General features: G+C 35.9%; 1 protein-coding gene across 1 annotated transcript in view; it reads left to right on the top strand.

Moving 5' to 3' along the window:
* Window positions 1-25,000, top strand: part of Camta (Calmodulin-binding transcription activator) — a 1,022,478-nt gene that overhangs the window by 161,636 nt on the left and 835,842 nt on the right. Inside the window, exon 4 of the mRNA XM_067116405.1 lies at window positions 10,494-10,876. Within this exon, the coding sequence (XP_066972506.1) occupies window positions 10,494-10,876 (383 nt within the window). The remainder of the gene's footprint in view (window positions 1-10,493; window positions 10,877-25,000) is intronic.

The following is a 25,000-nucleotide window of genomic DNA, read 5'->3' as shown; positions in this document are numbered from 1 at the left end:
ACGTTTACGTTTAGGGATGCTAGGGAAGAAGAATTTCTCTCTCTCTCTCTCTCTCTCTCTCTCTCTCTCTCTCTCTCTCTCTCTCTCTCTCAGGCATAGTGAATGCATGCATAAGTACGAATTGCAAACAAGTTAGCTTCAGATTTTACTCACTCTTTCTCTTTTCTCTCTCTCTCTCTCTCTCTCTCTCTCTCTCTCTCTCACACACACACACACACATACACACACACATACACATTGAAATGCATGCATACGCACGAAGTGCAAACCAATGGACTTCGGATTTTAGCCATTCTGGTTCAAACTTCCGTTTTCCTCGAAAGTTTTTAATACAGCGATGTGAAGGTTACTCTCTCTCTCTCTCTCTCTCTCTCTCTCTCTCTCTCTCTCTCTCTCTCCACGAGTTTGACTCCCTTTGCTTGTGGGTGGACTTAAGCTTACCCTCTTTGCTTGTTAATTTCTGGATGATATGTGTTCATTCATTAATAGTAATTGATTTTATTTTTGTACGCTAAGTAGATTAAATTTTTTATTTTTGTCTTTATTTATGTCCGTTTCATTAACTTATAAGGTCAAAAAAATAGTTAAACCTTGGTCTGAATTAGACTTTCGATCTGAGTCTAGTAATTTTTTTATTGAATTTAAAAGTTTTTATTAAGCTGATATTTACGTAAAGAAAATCGAAGGTTATTCAAGTTTGTGAAGGATTCACGGATTATGAAGAGCATTTGGGTATCTGTGTAATTTTTGAAGTAGTATGCTTGAATGAAATTGTAAATAATACAAGAGTATGATCAGTCTTCGCGGAAAGTTGCGGTTTATGATTGCTGATTATTATTTTTATTATCATTAGGGATATTAACGCCCACACGATTTCCTCTCGGCACGTTGCATTGAATTGTGCAAAACCGAAAGAAAATACCTTTGCTAAAAATTAAAGCAGGAACCTGAAAATATATTTACAAATATCTCTGATAGGAAAATTCTTTAAAAGCAATGAATCAGTTGAATCTAGCAAAAATAACCTCTCCCAGAACTCCCAACAGAGAAGATAGTTTTTTAAAAAGATGGAAAAGTAAGCAAAATATAAAAAAAAAAAAACTTAAGTAAGCAGTGAAATAAACATGTTATTATGTTGACCCATTTCCCAGGGCGGACAGTGAAACAACCTCAGATTTTCCTGAAGAGTAAATAAGAATCTACAACAACAACATCACCCAGACATTGAGAAAATTTTCAAGAATAAAGGAGGCAATCGGTAAGAGTAGTGTCGGCCAGTATGAAACCTATCATTTCTATAAAAAATTACTGAGACGTGGTACGCCAACAGAAAACCTTTGTGTGTGCTTGTGCGCGCGTGCGTGTGAGTGCGAGCTTTCGTCAGTTACGCAACAGATACCTGTGAAATGACACAGCGAGTGACGGTTTTTTTTTTTTTTTTTTTGCAAGAATTGTGATATTTTGAAGAATTGTGATATTTTGGGCAACAGGGGAAGAGTGAAATATGAATAGAAATTGATTTTGAAGATGAACTGACTGCGCGAAAAGATATGTTTTTGAGGTATCATTCCTGCACAGTTTTAGGTTTATAAGGAAGACTGGATTCATTGACTTATACATTGTGCTGTTGGATATCATTATCCTAAATTTTAGCATCATTATAAAAGTGTATGCTCTTTCTGTAATATTGTTTACATTTATAAATATATATTTATATATATACATATATATACACATATACATATATATGTATATATGTATGTATATACATATATAGACATATACACACACACACACACACACACACACACACACACACACACACACACACACATATATATATATATATATATATATATATATATATATATATATATATATATATATATATATAGTTATCTTTCGTTGATGATCACATTCGCCTGGGTATGCATTCAAATATAATAAGCTCACTACTCAAGAAACATATTCACTTTCATGACATTTTAAGTTACCACAAGTTGTTATTATTACATATAGTATTAATTTACATTGTGGTATTAGTGATGAAGATTCGTTAAATATATATATTTATTCCCCATTGTTTACCCCTATTGAAAGGGTCATCTGATGAATGTGTTCAAATTTCATCAAAATTAGTTCTCGTCATTGCCAACCAAGAGACAGACAGACAGACAGGGACAGACTGAACCAAAATCTTACTTCTTAGCCAGAGTTGACAACGTAGGAACGGTTATGTAATGGTGGCTCTCTCTCTCTCTCTCTCTCTCTCTCTCTCTCTCTCTCTCTCTCTCCTCCATAGCCACCATCTTGTCATGTGAATGGATTCGTAAATTTTTCTGGCCTTTGTGAATTGTTCATGCCTTGCACATTATTGACGTCGCTGGCTGTCATGTGTCGTTGGCTGGGTCACATATTCTCTTCGAGTTAATTCCGCGCTTTTCTTTTCTCTCCCGTGAAATTACCCTCATAATGCGCGAAATAACTCCCGAGTAATGTAACCGTCAGAATATGATTAGCGGGCTAATTTATTGGTTACATTTTCATATTTATGCGCGCTGGATTGAATGTTCTATTTATACGTTCGTTACGAAAAGAATATGAAGTCATGAAATGAACGTAAATTGGCGGTGAATATTCCACTATAAGTTTTCAGGAGTCACACGGGGACAGCGAATGGTAGTCTAGTCCGGTGATGGTGGTATGACTCGTGCTGCCATCTACCTGATATAGCCGTTACATTTGCGTGCGCTAAAGCTCTCGAGGCACTTGGTAATTGACATGCCGAGTGGCATAAATTGTATATTTACTGATTGACTCTACTTCACGACACGTTCCTGATAACTGGTTTTGGAATGGGTGGCCCAGGGCATTAATTAGCCGGTTTAGGAATTCGTGTGTGTGTGTGTGAGTGTGTGAGTGTTCCTTTTGCTTCTTTTTTTGTGCATAGACAGATTCTCTATTCTCTTCTTGTTTTCATCTTTTTCCTTTTGTGTATAATACACACACGTGTATGTATGTATATATATATATATTTATATATGTATATCTGTATGTATATATTAATGTATATATATGTGTGTGTGTATATATATACTTATATATTATGATATATATATATATATATATATATATATATATATATATATATATATATATATATATATATATATATATATATAATTGTGTGTGTGTGTAAAGGCAACTTGTGTATTTTTTCTTAATTTTAAGACTTGAAAATGGCTGAAAACGTTGGGAGTATTCGTATCCTTTTATGGAATTTAATTCTGCTTCAAAATTTTCTGTGTAGTGCGTTTTATCCATTCAGTCAACTAATTCGTCCCTTGAATAATAGATTTGGATGCAATTTCGTCAACTTTGTTTGGGCTGGCATAGTTGCAAAGTTATTTTTATGTTGCGGCTGCCCAAGTGTAAATGTACAAATGTATCATGTGTGTTTGTGTGTATTTGTCTGTGTACTTCCTCTAGTCTTGAAAATATTTACTCTCAGAAATTGAGACATATTAGATAACTGATTATCACTGGTTGCATCCATAGAAAATGATACACTTAATAACTGATACGGTTGTATTTAGAGAAAATAATACAGATAGCTTGAATAAGAAGAGATAGAAATAGACATGTAAATATCTTGTTCCTAATTTGATTCTGAAGTTCCAGCTTGTAGCAAATAAACGGATTTACCCTGACCTTGTCAAAAGGCAATTTACCATCAACTTGAGATTTTACCCGCATTGACAGTAAAGTCCATTTAGCCCAAGGACGAAATGCAGTAGTAACTCACCTGGACAAATGCTACGGGAAACACAACGGGAAAGAAATACACCAATTCATTATTACACCAAGGCCGAAACCTCCATTCCCAGACATGAAACTTCATGTCATATTAACGACAAGCGTTTGAGAATGCGAGGCAGTATCGCTGCTGTATTAAGTGGCCAAGGTCTTTTAAGGTCTTTTAAGGTCTTTTATTGCTACTAGAAAGACCCGGAATGGCAGGCATTCGACATCGAGTCTCTCTTGGCATGCTTTCTGACCTTCAGATTGAGGTATCGTAGCTCGACGGTGGCGAGATAGTTCGGTCAGTGTCAAGGTCATTGGTTCGGTACCTGGACAGATATAAGTTCGCATGGAAGGCAGACGAATGAGTGAATATAAAAAAATGTAAATTCGTGTGTGATTAGTATTAGTAATAGTGTGATAGTAGTAGTAGTAGTAGTAATTAATTTTAATCGTCAATGAATGTGAGAGAGTTACCTTATGTTTCAGTAAATGTAATTAGTAAGCAAATGAAAACGATACTTTTTTATTTATTGCATTAGTAGCACATAACGGAAGGTTGTAAAATAATAATAATAATAATAATAATAATAATAATAATAATAATAATAATAATATTCAATTTGGAAAGATGTTTTGACGTGTAATTGAAAATTTTTTGCAAATTTATGCAGAAGGAACAGTATATTATATAATTACTCCCTTATTAGGGATTGTATTGCATATTGATTCTTATACTTTCATGAATTACTCTTAAAAAACATGTCAGATAAATGTATCCGTTGTTCGAAGTTTAATGTTAGTAATTTACAAGATATTGAATACGACTACCAATTGTTAGGGCTCTCTCCATTTGTTTTAAGGTACTGAATAAGAGGAAATAGCTGTAACCAAATTTGTGCAATTTTCGTTTTTTGTTTTGCTGACTTGTTTGTGCACTATTTTTCGTAAATGGAGCAGAGAGAAGGAGCTATACAGTAATGCAAGATATTAGTTTTCGAATTTTTTCTAAATAATTGTTTGAAAGATAGATATTAGAAAGAAAGTAGTTTTATCCCCTGTACTTCATGGTTACATCGCGAGTGTCAAAAGAGAAGGAATTTTAACCTGATGATGATTTTGATTGTTTTTGAAAGCTGGTGGAGAAGTACGTTAACTGTATTCCGTATGCAGAAGAGAATTTTGAATTTTGAATTTTGAAGGTATTTTTAGCCTCACTTAGCTTAGTCAGTTAGCAGATGTGATTTTTGGTATGTGGTAAGAACTTAAGCTTAAAATAGTCGTCTTCTGTGATTCTACTTTTAGGCTTGTGTGCCTTGAACCTTATATGAAATCTACGGTATGCAAAATTACTAATGTTGAGAGGGCTTACACTAAAAGACATCAACAAGGACATTTTTGCTGTATTTAAATAGACATACATTTGTCAGTAAAGCGGATCCAATAATATTTTCACTCTCCTCTTTCCGTACGCTATTCTAAAGAAAAATTGTGGGGCTTGTCCTTCTTAGCTGCTCTCGAAGTTTAGACAAACGCCTTTGTAACTTCCGCCGTCTGTTGCCCCCACAAGTTACAGAGGGCCGCCCCATAGATTTGGGCCTACCCCAATTTTTCTTTTTCCTAAAGGAATCTATTACAGTTCACGAGGAAAATTGACTTGGGAACTGGAGATGGAGGGAGAAATTGATGGGACTTGGAACTTATTTTGAGAGTGATATATGGTTCTGTGAGCTCTCCCAAACGGAGTGGTTTTTTCTTTTTTATTAGTTTGCCCTCTCTTAATACGTTAACTATTATGGCCCCTCTGTTGCTCTTGACAGTCCAGAAAAGATTGGCTCTGCAGGAATAACGGGTGTGGAGTAACTTAAGATCAGTCATGTGCATCGTTTTCTAGGGTAGTCATGGCGTTGGTTGTAGAACCCAGTCTCTCTCTCTCTCTCTCTCTCTCTCTCTCTCTCTCTCTCTCTCTCTCTCTCTCTCTCTCTCTCTCTCTCTCTTTTACAGATATATATATATATACCTATATATATATATATATTATATATATATATATATATATATATATATATATATATATATATATATATATATATATATATATATATATATATATATATATATATATATATATATATATATATATATATATATATATATATCTGTCAATCCTTATACTCTCATATCAAATAGAGATACGCTGAAATTGTGTTCGTTCCCATTCACCTTTTCCTTTTTAATTTTTTATCTTCTCGTCCAGATCTCCCGTTCACCCGACTCTATATATTTTTGTGTGTGATACTTTTCGACTGGTGTGGGGTGGGAGGAGGAAGTTCGGAAAGATCGTCAAACTTTCCTTAATGAGTTCATTCACTTTGCGTGGAACTGAAGCCTCCGCCGTCATTAGGGGTGTTAAGGCGGATCCTTCGTTTGATGAGGTTTTATTATAGGAAGAAAACTCGTCTTGACGACCGAGAAAAAAATTTTTTTTTAATATTTATTTTTGTCTCGGCTTGATTAAGAGTAGATTCGACGCCGCCTTCGTCATCTCGTCGCGTTTGTTCTTAAGGGAAGGTTATGAGTCGTTAAGCGAGAGAGTAATTTTTTTTTTGCGTGTTATTTTGTCGTGAATTGAGGGAGACTTTGTCATCATACTCTTGCCTATCTGTTTGTAGAAATAATTACCGAATTTTCTAGCGCTTAATTATATTTTGGATTATTAATTTGTTTTGTTCTCACTTATCGTTACGTATTGCTGAGGTGCTTGGTGGTTGAACACCTTATTTTCCATTGCTCCGTTTACCATTTTTTTTTATTTCTGTGCTATTAGGCGTTAGTGGCTCTTTTCATACAATTCGTCAAGTTATCATCCAGGTAATGTGTTGTCAAACACTCTGTCTTTTGGAAACTTGGTGTGATAAGATATTTCTCCTTATTCTTTTGTTGCATCTCATTGTATGCTTATTTTCAACGATACTGATAACAATAACCTTACAGCATCAGGCGTTTCAGTTTAGAATGTTTGCTATTTCACAGAGAGCGAGAGAGGTAGAAGTAATTATTGTTATATAAAACGATATTTCTTTCTGAGTCATTAGTGTTTAGTATCCTAGGTCGTTCTGCAATCGCCATATCACCTGCATATGAGTTCACGGTTGGTATATTGGGACTGGTAGGTTAAGTTGGAGTAATACCTTCTGATTCCAGTTCGTTTTCCAAAACTAAGGTAGACTCCTAAAGTGATATATAATAAATGATTTAATTAATTAAACGAACTGTTGATGGAGTAAACTTTGAAGTATCAGGTAGACAGGAAGGCTGTGTTGTCACTGCAAGGTGTTAATTGAAATTAAATATTTAGTTTAACAAAATGAATTTAAATTGAAAGTGTTTTTGTGTGAGACTCTTTAAGAATGCCATTATTTCATTTTCAGTTAAATGCATTTACCTTATTGCGATATTATGGTAACTTGTTAGTCTTTGGAAAGTAACCTGGTTCATTGTTTATTCACTTGACTGAAGAGCTGAAGGGTTGGACTATCCTAGTAGAATTTGATTTATTTAGGTCGAGTTTAAAATGTAAAATAGTTGATTTCACGTTAGGGAACAGTGACTTGGAGACAGGTCAGTACGGCCATACCTCTTTCCATTAGTTCCTCTGAATTATGTAGACTCTATGTAGACTCTGTCAACTATTCGCCCAGTTACGTAGGATGTCTGTAGTTCACTTCATGTACTTGAAAAGAATTTTCCAGTTAGATTTGCCTTTGAAGCCCGTGTGAATTTTTGCCTTATTTCTTCGTGTCCCTTTGGAGGATGTGGTGCCAGATGGTAAAACCTTCTTGTTCTCAAAAAAGTCTTTTGGGATGGGATTGCTAGCCCTACGTTCTTGTTCTTGATCCCAGCAGTTGCTGGTACCCATACATAGCTGGTTGGACTGGTGGGCGGTGCAAGAACCTAGCAAATATGAACTGAACGCTGCACCTCTTGGCCACGGTGTCCAGTTTGACTATTCCACCTTCTAAAGGTTAGAGGTGGAATTGCCACGGGTCAGACGTATATATATATATATATATATATATATATATATATATATATATATATATATATATATATATATATATATATAATTTCATATATATATATATATATATATATTATATATATATATATATATATATAATATATATATATATATATATGTGTGTGTGTGTGTGTGTGTATGTGTATATATATATCTATTTGTATACACACATGCATACACAAACACACTCTACTACTTCAGTGTAGCGCAACACACACAAATCAACGCTTCGCCAATTCTTTCTCGGGAGTTCACAGTCCCTTTATGCGTGCAAGAAAGAGTTGTTCGGATTTGTTTTAATTACCGGTGCCTTTGTATTTACGAGTCTGTTAAGCATCCTGTCCCCGGTTGATGGGGTTCTGGAAGGGAGGCGGAAATGAAGGTAAAGTGCCAATTTAGCGTCAACAGGGACTGGCATCCCAGACTCAATTTGGCCTGCCTGCTGTACCTGGCTGGCCTCGATTCGCTCTGAGCTAGACCTCTCCCCTTCCCTCCCCTCCCCTCACCCTTCCCCTCCCCCCTCCCCCCCTCCCCCCCCTCCTACCTTCATCCCCATCCTCCCCTCCCCTGCCCCTCCTCCCCCCCCCCTACCCCTCCTCCCCCCCCCCCCCCCCTCCTCCCATCCCCACCCCTCCTCCCCTCCCCCCCCCTCCCCCCCCCCTCCCCTCCCCTACCCCCTCCTTCCCTCCCCTCCCCCTCCTTCCTCCCCCCTACCCCTCTTCCCCTCCTCATCCTCCCCCCATCCCCCTCCTCCATCCTTCTCCCCTCCCTTCTCTTCATCCTCTACCCTCCTCTTTTCCCCTCCGTCTCCTCCCTCCTCCACCATCACGGTGCCTCCGGTCCCGGAGAAGGAGAGGTAGTTTGTCCTTCGCTGCTTCGTTAATGTCTTCACGAGCTTTTGTATTGGATGCGAAGAGAATAGTGTTTCTTTGGTCGTTTGTCAGTTTGTATGTACGTATGTAATGTATGTATGTTTACGGTGATAGGGCTCCGTGAAATGAATCTCTCTCCAGCAGTGTTTGTCATATCCTATTTGTATCTCCTCTCCAACATGAGGTTGTTTGTTTTTTCGAATAATAATAATAATAATAATAATAATAATAATAATAATAATAATAATATCATAACGATGATCATTACTTGGGTGCATTTTAGAATTGGTTAAGTCACTCATACAATTCCCCATTCATAATTAGAAGCTATTGAGCCCTATAAAAATCCAGCCAGACTTCTGCAGTTTACGAAACAATATAAATTTAAATATACGAAAGAACTGAAATCTAAATTTACGAAAGAATGAACATTGTCGTTCATGTAGATATCCATAATAGTCAAATGAAAAGTGATTTCAAACCAGCTCGCCCCAGAGGCACTAGAAGTAAACTCGCGTCATATTGACAAAACAATTGAAAGCAATCCATCCAGTTTGTTTTTGTTAGGCCAGAGTGTGAATTTTAGGGTGCAGTTTTTCCGGTGGGGAGGGGGAGAGGAGGGAGGGGGAAAGGGGAAGGGGAGGCGTTGCGGTGACATGGCGTTTGGAACTTTTCCTCCCTGGAACTTTTGCTCCCTGGAACTTTTCCTCCCCGATTATGGTCAGTTTCAAAGTTTTGTCTTCGGAATTTTCGAGGTTTTATTGGGTCAGAGTGAGGAGAATAATAATAATAATAATAATAATAATAATAATAATAATAATAATAATAATAATAATAACGTTTGGAAATTTTCCTCCCGATTATAGTCGGTCTCTAAGTTTTGTCTTCGTAATTTTGGAGGTTTTACCGGGTCAGAGTCGGGAGAATAATAATAATAATAATAATAATAATAATAATAATAATAATAATAATAATAATAATAACCTTGAACCTCATTCTATAAACCACCAGTCTGTATAAACTGTGAGAGACATAATAATAATAATAATAATAATAATAATAATAATAATAATAATAATAATAATAATAATAATAATAATAATAAAGTCTTTTAGAAATTGTAAATCTAACTCATATTCCTCAAAATTTAATTGAAGGTATAATGAACAACTCTCTTTACAAAAAAAAAAAAAAAGATAAAAGAATCGATTCAGTAGATTTTACGGGAAAAGGAGAACAGATTTCTTGGTGTTTTATCATTGGTGTCTGGGCTGGAAGGTAACTGCTGATATACGTGGCACTTTGGAATTTTTCATTTCCCCACGTGGGCCCCAAATCGTGTTGCCAATTTCGAAGGTTTTTTTCTTGAAAATTGTGGAAGTGATTCCAAGACCAAGACTGGAGAAAAATACATTAAAATATTATTTGAAGTAATAATGTATTCCTGCCATTGAGTAAAGATTAATGAATGATGGTTATCTTGATACTCACTTACGGCAATGAGGCCAGTTTTGCAGCCTGATTTAATTTCTTCAGTTTTACAGGCAGTGCATTTTGGCGTTTGCCGTTTAAATTTGTGTATATTATAAAATGAACTAGTAACACAGGATCGTGTGTAAAGTATATTTAACCAATAATGCAGTGGGTTAATGTATACACATAATGTATATACTTATACATGTACATATTTTTGTGGGTCAGTGGCACCTTGTTAATCAATTTACATCCTCGATTTTCAGGTCGAGTAAGCGCGCCCTACCCGTCATGATTGGGAGCAAAGATGGAGGCTCCAACACCAGCATCACCTCCTCGCCCTCCAGCAACTCCCCCTCGAAGCATCTGGGCAGGTCGTCCTCGGTGCCCACCGAGAGACCCGCCCCTGCCGCCGCCGCTGGCGCCGCCGCCGTTGCCAAGAGCCAGAGGCCGGCCGAGAACTCGTTCAACGCCTCGCCCTTGCACTTAGTCAAGTCGGCCTCGACCTCCACCCTCACTTCCTCCACCAACACCTCGACGAGCTCGAACAACGCCAACACTCATCGCACTCGGGCCTCCAGCAACGCCAAGGAGGCCGGAGCAGCAGCGTCGACGGACAGCAACATCAAGGATGAGTTGTACGAAAAAGGTGAGTTTCGTCTCTCTCTCTCTCTCTCTCTCTCTCTCTCTCTCTCTGTTTTTTTTTTTTTTTTTTTTTTTTTTTTATTTTTAGGTTTGCATGTTAACATTAAGTTTTCGTGTTTAAGAAGATGAACACTTGGAGGAGGACGTCGATTGCTGTGTTTTCTTTTTCATATATATACTGTATATACATATGCATATATATAAATATATTTGTATATATATAGTTTATGAATTTATATCCATACATATATATTGTATATGTATTATATATATATATATATATATATATATATATATATATATATATATATATATATATATATATATATATATATATATATATATATATATATATATATATATATATATACACAGTATACATATATACATAGTGAAAAATTCGGAAGCAGTAATCAACAGTATGATTTAAGCTTGTTATATTACATTATATGAAACACTGAACACTTTATTATTAACATCATTATTACTGTTTTTGCTGTTGTCGATGATCGGGCTTTTAACTCAATAGTAATAATATGTTTAATGATGATAATAGTAGAATTTGTAGTTGATGTTGACGACAGTAAAGTTTGTACTGTTGTATGATTAGATCGTCGTTATTATGGATAATTCGGTTAAAATTAAACATTTAGTCGCTATATTTCAAATTATAACGCGAGAAATAAGGTATTCCATTCAGTGTGAAAGTGTATATATATATGTATATATATATATATATATATATATATATATATATATATGTATATATATATATATATATATATATATATTTACATGTGTATATATAAGTATATTGTATGTATGTATATATAATACATATATAATATATATATATATATATATATATATATATATATATATATATATATATATATATATATATATACATTTGTATAATACATTTGAGTTTCCCATAGCTGTGTTAGATTTATGTATCGCAACATCATATTTTACAAAAGCAGTGAAAATAGTCATTAAGTGAAGCTTAAGTATAGTCAACGTTCAGATTAGGTACAGCTTTTGACTGAGCCTATAGTATTGAGTTAACATATGGTGCCTCACAATATAGTCATTAATCATAAACTCTCAGGTGAACAACCTCTCTCTCTCTCTCTCTCTCTCTCTCTCTCTCTCTCTCTCTCTCTCTCTACTGATTCAGCGTAATGTTTCTTTTTTATTTGATAGTTCTGTGAAGGTAATAGGAATTAGCGGATTCAAATTATTATTATTTTATTATTATTATTATTGTTATACCAGCTGGTACAATGGTTTAGTGGTTAGTGTTGTGTCAGTTGTCTTGGGTTAGCGTCTCCCCCAGGTGATGAAAAATCACTGGCTCTGTATCATGATCAGTTACTGCTGCAGTGTGCGGTCTGGCAGGTGGAAGGTTGAAACCAACATTCTTTGGAAGCTTGAATTTCAAGTCAGTGGCCCCTATGTGCTTGTTCCATGAATAGCTTTCATCTACTGAAATAGTAATAATAATAATAATAATAATAATATATATATATATATATATATATATATATATATATATATATATATATATATATATATATATATATATATATATATATATATATATATAAACATAAATACAGACTTACATACATATATATATACACATAAATATATATATACATATACTTAATATATGTCCATATATATATATATATATATATATATATATATATATATATATATATATATATATATACTATATATATATATATATATATATATATATATATATATATATATATATATATTGTTAATTTTGGCTGATAAGTTTATTACTTGATTTACATAATTTTTACACAGCCCTGCCTGCCAGGACACACGTAACCTGTCGATGAAGCTACAAATTAACCTCAAAGACAGTCGTTAAACATTCAAGGTCGCCAGCCAAGGAGCTATTCTTGGCAAAGAATACTCAATGAATAAAGACTTTACGATAAACGTCACCAACTTCGGACGCAGACAATCTCTACTCGTTAAGATGGTATTAAAACACAACGGCTCTTCCGAACAATGGATTCGACACAAGGCTGCATAAAGAATTAAAATGACTTGCTTACCTTCCCTACTTCCTAGTTAATTCACTGGAATGGTTGAATGTTGCTAAACAATAAAAAATTATGCCTAATCTAGGCTTCGTAAAAGCAAGTCGCTTTGTAATCTAATAATTATGGTGGCAGTGAAGGAGGAAACAAAGGGAAATGGAAATACAGAAATAAAAAAAAACTAGTAATTGCCAAAGTTTTGAACAAAACAGACTTTACCTTGGACGACTAGTTGTTGCGCATACAACGGACGATCGGAAGTTCTGGGATGAATTCGCCACTTCACAATTCACTAATATAAGACGATAGACAAAGGAGGTGAAGGAGCCACCTTACAGACGTCCACTCGACTCAGCGGCTTGTTTCTCTCTCTCTTTTGTCTGACCATCGCTGGGTCAAAACAGGGCATTCGTTCATGCCCTCGGGGGTCTGAAATTTGTCAAAACATCCGCCAAAGAAACAGGTAAAGCAAGCTTAAGGCCACCTATCATAAGGCTGATTGTGGAAATTTTTCCTATGGGGTTAAATGCGTAATGCTACCGAGTTCTTTGCTACAAACGAACGTTAAAGTTTGAACTGTCTACGCGACACTGCCGCTACAGCCATCCTTCCCGCCTTGGCTCATCTGATATTACTACAAATAAATGTTACGAGGGCGAACAGCAGAAATATTTATAAAAATATATATACAATATTTACGTATTTATATGTGCATATATTCACATACACATATATATGTATATACATATATATATGTGTATATATATGTATATATATATATATATATATATATATTATATACACACACATTCAGATTGACCCAAGAGTCATCACATGAATGTACATTCATATATACATGGATATTATTATATACTCTCTCTCTCTCTTGACTCTCTCTCTCTCTCTCTGGATATTACTCTCTCTCTCTCTCTCTCTCTCTCTCTCTCTCTCTCTCGTAGAAACTCCTTCACATTGCCTTGCTATGATTTAAACATCTCTCTGACATACTGAAGAAAATGAGAATGATGAGAAACCCATTCATTACGAAAGGACAATTTCATTAAGAGAGAATTAGGTGGTTATACGAAGTTAGAATGAAAGAGTTTGGATGAGATTATTTGAGACACAAAAAGAATGTAGTAATGAGAACGAATTTTTTTTCTCGTCTCGGTGTGAGGTGAGACTGAACGTTTATGAGATTCTGTGAATATTGTGTTCTTTTATTTCTGACATACTTAATAGTCATTGTGGTAGCGATAATATTTGCAGTTAAGATGATGATGATAGTGGTATTATTAAGATTGGTGTTATTAATAATATGCAAAATAGGATTACAATGGACAAGAAATAATAAAAGTTGGTCACCATTATCGTCATTATTATTATCACCATTATTACTCTTATGATTAGTCAGAATAATAATATTAAATCTTATAATCATTATTATAATTATTATTAGTCAGAACACTAATAATAATAATAATAATAATAATAATAATAATAATAATAATAATAATTAGTCAGAACACTCAAAGACCCAAAAACATAAACAAGAGAATGATGAAAGGCACCCGCTCTAAGACCACCAGGTGGTTAGACAAAGATTGAAATCCCGCAAGAGCTTCATAACCACCACCAGCCTCGACCCCAGGGAGTCAGCAACTTATCGCCTAGAACGCTGGAGAGAAACTGACAACTGTCCACTGGGTGAGGCCATTCAGAGCCCACGTGAGTCTCTTCCCCATGGAACGAACCTCTGTAGAAAGGACTGGGTAACTCTTAATCGAGCAAGAGCTATAGAGTTGGAAGGACTGGAGACAACCTTCATAAGTGGGGTCTTGCCCCCTCTGCTGAGTGCCCATGTGGCCATCCCATCCAGACAATGGATCACATACTTAGTGTGTGTGAACATGGGCCAGTCTGTACAGATTTGGACCTCTACAAATGTAATCAGGCCGCTATGCAGTCGATACAATGTTGGCGCGATAAGATATGATGATGATGAAGAGTCAGAACACTGATAACTTCAGTTGGCATAATGATAAACAAAATGCTGTATGAGATTATCCTTAGAAAATTCTAGCTTCAAAGACATTTGAAGGACAGATTGCAAACACACCTTTCATACAAATGCACACAGAAAACAATAATACAGATCATGTTCAGAGCAACAATTGCATTGCTGGAGTCTTGCGGAAAAATTGGAAAATCGGATCTTTCCTAGATAGTGACCCCCAAGTAGTCCAATCTTAGATAATGACCCCCAAAAAGTATCAACCGTAGATAACGACCCAAGAGCCTTTGGGGGGTCACTATCTAGGAAAGATCCGGAAAATCAGTTTTGACTTTTTCATTGGAGTGGCTCTATCGTGAGTATCTGTTGCGGCGGATGCTAGAGTAGAGTTGAATCCTGAAGTGCTGTGACTAAGGATCATCGAAAAACTCAAGAGAAATTGAATGATTTACCCCCAATGAGACCCAGGAGGCCAGTCCGGAAACGCTAAACACCAGTGATGAAATGAAATTATTATTATTATTATTATTATTATTATTATTATTCAGAAGATATACTGTAATTAAAGTGCTCAACCCGACTGCTATTTTTGTTGGGATGAGTGTAATTCTAGTTATGATGATTGTGAATGCCTTAACTAACTGCAATAACAACAACAAAAATCACATTATTGTTAATATAACCTTATACTCCGCTGCTGTCTCTTTGGGCTACTGAGAATTTCTTATTATGATCCATCTGTTACCTGTAGTTATAACTGTCATCCTTTATTTTGGTCTTGAACTCATGCAGTTCTTTGAACGCGTCTCTCATGTATTTGAATGTATAGTACAGCACGTATAAGGCTGTTATTTTGAATTTCTCAGATTTGCTTTTCATTTGCACTCACAAAAGAGGTATGAAAGTATTATTTTATTTATTTATCTGTTAATGGGAAAAGTTAAAATTTTTCATATATATGATACAAATCAGGCACACAGCCTCCATTTTGGTTAAAACAATGCGAGTATCACGATTCAGTTTAAAATTAGGTTAACTGGTATGATAGTAATCACTGGTTGTTTACATGAAGATTCCACAGCTTCAGGTACTTGTATTGATTTTTTGACAGCAGTAAAAAAAAAAAAAAAAAAAAAAAAAAATATATATATATATATATATATATATATATATATATATATAGAGAGAGAGAGAGAGAGAGAGAGAGAGAGAGAGAGAGAGAGAGAGAGAGAGAATATGATACAGCATGAAGACTTTTAGATTATTCCTAAACGTATTGCATTACAGTGTTATTTTAATTAGGCTGGTAGCAAATCGCCATTGATAAAACTAAATTTTCATACAGGAAATACATAACAAATGACAATTAAGTCTCATTTTTGTATATCGTAAAAATATTGAAAAGGAAATCAGACCAGTCTTTTTCTGAAACGTTTTCCTGTTGTCATGCAGATAATATATATATATATATATATATATATATATATATATATATATATATATATATATATATATATATATATATATATATATACACAATGGCAAGGAAATTTCAGGTGTGCGTGCTTTCTTGTGACACGCGTGGCTTAGACATTTGCAGAGGATGGTATATTTGCCAGCGCGAAGTACATTTAGGAGGTGTGCATGTTTAGACCTAAAATATAGATAGATAGACAGATAAGACAGACACACACACACACACACAGAGAGAGAGAGAGAGAACACTATATATATATATATATATATATATATATATATATATATATATATATATATTATAGAGAGAGAGAGCTAAAATATAGATAGACTCAGATAAAACATATATATATATATATATATATATATATACATATATATATACTGTATATATGAATATATATATATATATATATATATATATATATATATATATATATATATATATATATATATATATATATATATATATATATATATATATATATATATATATATATATATATATATATATATATATATATATATATATATATATATATTGATAGAGATAGAGAGAGAGAGAGAGAGAGAGAGAGAGAGAGAGAGAGAGAGAGAGAGAGAGAGAGAGAGAGAGAGAGATGTTCGTCGGTTGTATCAAGAAATTCAGGTTTTCAGACTTCATTTCAGTATTGGAAATTGCGTTTCAGTTTTACTGCTTTCAGTTAGAGGGAAATGACGTGACTGAAGTTTGGCCTTTTCAGGACACTTAAGTGTTACTTTACGTCCCTTTACAATTTTTTTATGTTTCTAGTGGTAAAATTATACCCCGAATTGAAATGGATATTCCCTTGAAGTGTCCTGGGATACTATAACTTACTTGATTGTTTAGGTCGTAATTGTCACTGAATTCATTCTTTTAACGTAACATGGACTGTTTAAGATACGTGAGTGGTGGTGTTAAAGTAAATTTAACAACGATGGCTTTGAAATTAACTTCCAGACGTATTCATCAAGCTTTTAAAATAAAATTAAAATACACCTGTATAAGTGATGTACATGCTACCACCTAAAACTTTCGGAGTAGATTTCATTCAAGATTCAAAATATTTATTTCATATGAGACTTTTCAAGTACTATAATGCTAAGCAAGACCATAGTTTTAACTTCAAATAATTTTCCTTATGGAGAAAATTGCCTGCGTTTATATTGAGTTTTAAATGAAAACGAATGTAAGAAATTCACACTAGCTAGCAAAACTAGTTTTGAATGAATAGTTACAGCTTTTTGTTTACAGATTAAGAAAATGATGCGTAATCATAATTATCAAGTAATTTTGATAAATTGGGTCTTGCTTCTTATAGCATAGCACAAGAAGCAGCAACAAAACTGGTATAGGTATTTTTTTTTATTGTTTTGTTCTTCAGATCCAAAGTTCGAAACTCGAGGACTTATTCACATAAAACCTTGACTATGTAGCAAATTTGAACTTATTGCAGCCATAAGTTTTTTTTAATCCTTATGTATACTCATACCCCCCAAAAGTATCTGGGTTTCTCAGTACACGTACCATTTATCCGGCGTGCGTTTTAAATAGCTCAAAACTCTGGACCTTGGCCAAATGGGACAGAGTAAAGGAAGCCTTCGGCAGGATAATAATGGTTTCTGGAACCCGTTACGGTGGCGTCAGGTGAACGAGTCTTTTAAAGGACCGTAGCCTCTTCAGGAGGGCAAAACCCGAAATCGTGCAAAGAGGTCTCAGTCCTTCTGTGTATTATTGGTCATTTTCGATCCTAAGGATCCGAAGGCTTTCAGTAAAACCTCCTGTGCACCCCTCCCCCACCCCTTCCAAATAGCGCCTTTGTAATGGTTTCTCGGAGTTCCTTCTTTTTATCTTATTACTATTATTTTTTATTATTCATTTCTTCCCATTGGCAGATTCCGGGTATGATGGCCATTGTTGAAAAGACTTTGGGAAATCTTTGGCGAATCGTTGGGAGCTTGAGAGCTCCAACAACCATCCCCGCCCCCCTCGCGTCTCGGTCCATGTTGGAAAGTGCGAGAGTCGTTTTTCAAAAGGGGCAAAATAAACGACGACTTCAATGAGACAATGAATGAATGTAAGGTGGAAAAAGAAAAAAAAAGAAAACAATAAAGAAGAAAGTGGGGAGTCATAATAAATGCAAGCGCTTGCTTGCATGAGGAGGGAACAGTCTCATTAGCGAATGAGTTTTTGTCTTCGTCGGAATGCGTGGAGGAGCGTAACTAATGTCTCCGTAAGAGGAATGATAATGATAATGGTAACATTTTTATGTAAGGAGTATGAAGTGCAGGAAACGGACGGGCGAGGGCTATCGTCTCGTGTACACATGTCGTTGTTAGATTCTCTTGTTCTTAGATTAACAAAGAAATTGCGATTGGTAATTTCTCTGTTAATTTCCTCTGTCTTGTTCGTATATTGACAAAGGCATCGCGATTCTTAATTTCTCTGCTAATTTCCTCTTTCTTGTTCTTGGATTAACAAAGACATCACGGTTGTTAATTTCTTTGTTAATTTCCTCTGTCTTGCTCTTAGATTGACAAAGACATCACGATTGTTAATTTCTTCGTTAATTTCCCCTGTCTTGTTCTTGGGTTAACAAAGACATCACGATTGTTAATTTCTCTGTTAATTTCCTGTCTTGTTCTTAGATTGACAAAGACATCGCGATTTTTAATTTCTTTGTTAATTTCTCTAATTCCTTTTTTTGTGTTCACCTGTCGATGTTAAATGGCCTTGTTCTTAGATTGACAAATACATCGTGATTGTTAATTTCTCTCACTTTTTTTCGTGTCCACCTGTCGATATTAAATAGTCTTGTTCTTAGCTTGACAAAGACATCGCGATTGTTAATTTCTCTGTTAATTTCTCTCTCTTCGTATACACCTGTCGATGTTAAATAGTCTTGTTCATAGATTAACAAAGACATCTCGCTTGTTAATTTCTCTGTTTTCCGTTTTTCGTCTGTCGTTGTTAAATGGTCGTGTTCTTTAGATAAACAAAAACATCGTGATTGTTAATTTATCTTCTTAATTTCTCCCTCTTTTTTTGTGTACACCTGTCATTGTTAAATGGTCTTGTTCTGTGATTAACCGAGACATCGCGCTCGTTAATTTCTTTGCGAATATCCTCTCGGTTTTTACGTGTGCGCCTGTCGCCGTTAAATGCTCTTGTTCTTAAATTAATAAAGTCATCACGATTATTAATTTCTCTGTTTTTTCGTGTACACCCGTCATTGTTCCCAGATTAACAAATACATCACGATTATTAATTCTTTCATTCTTTTTTCCATCCTTCATATCGCATGTTTGGGAATCGAGGTAAAAGGAGGAAAAAATTAAGAGCTGGAAGATGATTATTGATGATGATGATGATGATGATGATGATGATGACATTGCTAATGGGGTTTTAATAATGGGTCTCTCTCTTCTATAAGACGAATGAAGTCGGACTTTATATTCGGACTCGAGACGGGACGATGTGATGCACAGGCAATGTGACTGTGACACGGCGAATTGCACTTTTTGAAATTATCCCCTCAGCTGACACGCTTATTTCGTCTTATGAATGGACGTGTTTGTTTCCTTTGTTTTTTCTTTTTTTCATTAGTTAATTCCTAATTATTCTAGTTCTTCTCTGGCGTATGGTTAGTTAATTCCTAATGATTTTAACTCTTCTCAGGCGTATGGCGTCGTCATTACCTCGTGTTGTTGAAAGTGAATAAATTATGAAATGATTAAGCAACAAATGAAGCTTTCCTACTCATTTTTCATTGCAGTCATCAAAGGAATTATCCCTTTGCAATCAGAAAATAATTTCTTCCTTGCCGGTTTGATTATTGACTTCTCTCTCTCTCTCTCTCTCTCTCTCTTCTTTTTACGGTACTGACCAGAATTCAGTCATGTTCTTATAGTGTTGAGTTTCTCTCTCTCTCTCTCTCTCTCTCTCTCTCTCTCTCTCTCTCTCTCTCTCTCTCTCTCTCTCTCTCTCTAACCCGCACTGACTAGAGTTCAGTCTTGTTCTAAATACGTAGTGGTAACTTCTTGAACTTATGCTTTTTTCGGTCGTTAAAAGAAAAGTCTGAAAATTTTTCTCTCAAAAGGAAAGCTAGGTATAATTTGATTTTTCTGACTTATGTTGGCTATATTGGCTTCCTGAGCGTTTGTTGGAACTCACTAAAGCTTTTCAATAGATGCTAATGAATTTCATTGTAGGACTTCTCAAGACCTTCGCGAGTGACCTTAAGGTCTCCAGTCCCTGACCTTTGACATAATTACCATATTCCTTTCCCGACTTTTGTCCCAACCTCCATATTCTCTCCTTCATTTCGTGTTCTGTGTAGTCTTATATTTATCGCCAACCGAATCGCGTGTAAAACCAGTACATCAGAGAGAGAGAGAGAGAGAGAGAGAGAGAGAGAGAGAGAGAGAGAGAGAGAGAGTTACAGGATGACTTCTGCTTTTATAATCCTTTTATAGATGTGTGAAATGGGCGAGACGTATCGTTACTCTTTTGGGGAAGGGGGAGGGGAGGGGAGGGGGTTAAGGGGGGGAGTGTCGAGGTTAGAAGTTTTGTTACATTATGGCGAAGTTTCCTGCTGCTACTGCATCTATGCCGTTGTTGCGGGCCTCTTGTCAAATATCATAATCACCGTAATAAAGAAAAAGCAAAAAAAAAAAAAAAAAAAGAGAGACAATCCTGGTTACATTAACGGACTGGGGGCCTGTTTGAGAGGTCATGTTATAGCGCATCGTAAGTTGTGGTTGTTAAGTTGATGATGGAAGGAATTTATGCCCCAAAACATTAGGGGGTATAGGGACCAACACGGTCTGTCCACTCGACAGCTGCTATGACTTGTTATTTTTTATTTTTTTCTGTGCGTAGTGGAGGAGGCTGTATCATCGTCTGTTTAACGTGCTGTCTGTGCGAAGATGACGTTGTATGTGTAATGCAGTTTGTGAGGAGACGCATTTTCTGTGTCTGTATAAATAAAGGTCTGTTGTTTTGTCTTTATTGCTGTTTTACATCTTGCACAATTCTTTAGTTGATTTTCTTCAACCTAAAGTCGATTTGACAGAACAGCTTTTGGATAATCTTAAATAACACCAAGAAGAATAGAAGGATAGCAAAATGTCGGAAATTTTCGTTTTTTTCTGATGAGAGAGAGAGAGAGAGAGAGAGAGAGAGAGAGAGAGAGAGAGAGAGAGAGAGAGAGAAAGAAAGGGCGGGTGCAGGCGAGCGGCATTTGATTGATGGGTGGTTGTAAGAGAGACATGCAAATGAACTGCTTGTGGATGGTGATCATGGTGGTGCTTGATAGTGAATTGCTTGTTGGTGATGGAGGCAACAAGTAATAAACTTCCTGTGGATGTTGGAGATCATAAATGAGTTCTTTGTAGGTGGTGTTCGTTACAAGTAAAGTGAAAGTACAACATTTAGAAAAGGTGACTCTTGTTTACTCCCCAAATACTAAATGAGATGATTGCCATCCTTTAGTAGAGATGCAGAAAGGATTAGTGAGTTCTTTGGTCTTTTGGAAAGTTACTATCTAATACTGGCAGAAAGCTTGATTTATTTTAAACGAACCTTTTTAGTAAGATTTCTTATATCTTCAGTAAATATGGTATTAGTGATACAAGCTTGAAATCTTAGGCTTTTCACTTGCACGCATATTATTCTCCTGTCCAGTTTCTATGGATCATTAGCATATGGACACAATTACCCGGAGTATTGCTTTCCTTTTTCCTACCATTGTCTGTTAGGTTTTAAGATTTTGGCCATCACGTTTGGTACTTGTCCCTTTAAACCGAATATGCGCTCGTATTATAAAATGACATTGCCATATTTCATTGAAGGACCTTGGTGTCCATTGCTCAGCAACAGAGACATTGCATTCCCAGAACCTCAAATCAGTGAAACAGTCTTCCATGCAGTGTTGATGCTTTACACTCAGAGAGGGGGACTGATATGCTACTTTGAAATGTCGTACTATTACCTTAATATTTTTTCCCCATTTTATATATTACACTATGCTTATGATGTTTTCTTGTCAAAATTCCGTATTTACTTCCCATAGCTCAGAAATTATGAGTCAGTGGGAATATACCCTTAAAGTTACATGGAATCAGTAATTGAAATAGGACAGTAACCCAAAATATTTAAATTCGAATGGTAAAAATACAAGGGTTCACAGGAGGAGGGAAAGGTGTGGCGACATAACTCAAAGGTTCACGAGGAGAGTTGTCAAGAGAAAGTGAAGCGACGAAGGAGTGCTGAAGAATAGCAAGCAAAGGGTAGTCATATGTTACTTTCGTGTTCCACAGTGGCTTTAAATATCCTTCAGATCTCCTTTGAGACGGGTCGTTCTCCCAGGAATTCTTCTGAATGACAGAACCCGAGGTTTTATAAAAAAAATTTTTAGTTTTTCTAAAGAAATTTCATTTATTATCTTTGCTTTATTTTATATTTTAAATAGACTGCCAAGTCGTTCTCCCTCTGTGCGTAGGTGCAAAGGGAGTCGTTTGTCACTATTAAACATTTAACAAAACTTGCTTTGAATGAAGCCGCAGGAATAATGCCGATTTATGAGAGGGGACGAGTAAGAATGGAGCCTTCATGTCGGCCTCGAGTCAATTAAGAATCGGGGGTTCAGCTTTCTAATAAAACGAACGGCGTTGTCTTATGTGTAAAAGACTTTCCTCATGCCGATGCAAATAACTCACGGGACCCGTCATTAATGCATTGCTTTAATTTGTTAAATATGAGTTTGGCTGTGACACTCATCATGCACTGCAACCCTCTCCCTCTCCTCCTCCGTCGGCGGAAGAGTAACCTTGGGGTTGTGGGGGGAGGGGTGGCGAGCAAAGGTGTTGCTTTCAATTAAGGAGGGAGGGTTCGAAAGTGTAGGAACACTTGCCGGGACACGATCTGCATTCTCGCCGGACCCGAGGAAAAAGTGCTACACTCGTTTTTGATTAATTGAATTTTATGGCTTATGAAAAGTAACGCTACAGCCGGTCCAAGTGTGAAGACTGTCGCGCTAATTGCTGTCGTTACATGCAACGGAGAGGGAAGGGGATGGAATTGGGGTGGGGTTGGGGGCCAGCTAGCTAAATGAAAGAGGTGCCTAGGAAAACATATGTAATATGAATACAGTGGACCTTTTTCTCTCGGTCCGTAATACCAGAGCGAACACGTGGGAGGAGGGGGGAGAGGGAAGGGGTGGGGCGTTGCTAAATGAAAGAGGTGCCCCGGAGAACACATGTAATACGAATACAGCGGACCTTCTTCTCCCGGCCCGTGTTATTCCCAAACGCGAACACGTAGTTTTGGCACGGTAATTTATGGGCCGACTTTATGAGTAGTTAACTGTTAATTTGATGATGGTGAGGCTTCACCCGCTGATAAAAAACTTGAGTCATTAACTGCATATGTGTGTGTGTGTGTCGAGTTCGTGTATCGTCAAAGAAAGAACGAGGAATAGGATCCGTCGGTCCATTGTCGGGTTATGAGTTAAGGAGAGTTGTAAATTCACAAGTTTTTTTTATTGTGACGCGAATTTGAGGGATGGGAGGAAGTACTGAAGGAAAGGGAAGTTGTTCTGAATGGAAATGAGGGAGCCCTGCTCGGCTCTTTATGATGGCGGGAGTAATTGAGTCGCCAGAAAAATAATTGAACTGGGTTTTGTGTGTGTCTGTTTGATATTGTCTGTTATTTTATGCTCACCTGTTTAATATATATTTGTTCTATATATGTTACGTATGTATTTACAATTTATGAGTAAACACATCAGATTTTTTATTGTTTCTTCCCTCTCCTTGAGCTGTCCTTTGCTCTATCACCAAAGAGTTATCTTCAGTGGAATCACATTCATAATTTTCCTACGAGCAAACTCCTTCACTTAACCAGCTGTTTTCACGAAGCTCTGTCGCATTGGTTCGTTTATTCCGTGTCATTTTAATTAGATCGTCCTCCTACCTCCTTAAAATCTGTCCAAACCATCAAAGTCTTGCTTTTCTTACATATTCAGTATCAGCTGTCATTCCAGTCCCTCTCGTTATCCATGTGTTCTTAAGTCTTTATGCATAAGTAGTTTCCAGATTCCAAGTTTTCTTGCCTTTATCTCTGCAAGTGTACCATAAAGGTATTTTACAATCCTTTGAGTGCTTTCCCCAGTCCATAAAAGGCATAACAGAGCCATCTTCAGGTCTTCAATATCTTTATGTATTGATTTATTTCATTAATTGATTCTTCAAACCATCTTTCTGCCTTAACATTCTTCAACTCTCTATTGTTAGGTGTAGTTCATATCTTTGAATATCGTACACTGATCTCTTTAAAGTGTGGTCTCCTATTCTTTATACGTGCACATTGTTCTCAGGTAAGGTTTTCCTTTCTGCTGCCTTTAAATGGTTGTTTATTGTTATATGAATCATCATCTCTTGGATCCAGACTAACATAGTTTCCCTTGTTATTGCTGCCTTAGCTTCACTCAGTTCTCTTTCAACTTTTCGAGTTAAATTGTATTTCTGTCTC

Source organism: Macrobrachium rosenbergii, chromosome 14 (genome assembly GCF_040412425.1).
Source record: "Macrobrachium rosenbergii isolate ZJJX-2024 chromosome 14, ASM4041242v1, whole genome shotgun sequence".
NCBI classification, from domain to species: domain Eukaryota; kingdom Metazoa; phylum Arthropoda; class Malacostraca; order Decapoda; family Palaemonidae; genus Macrobrachium; species Macrobrachium rosenbergii.
The sequence above is the reverse complement of the archived record's forward strand: the minus strand, read 5'-3'. Positions and strand labels throughout refer to the sequence as shown.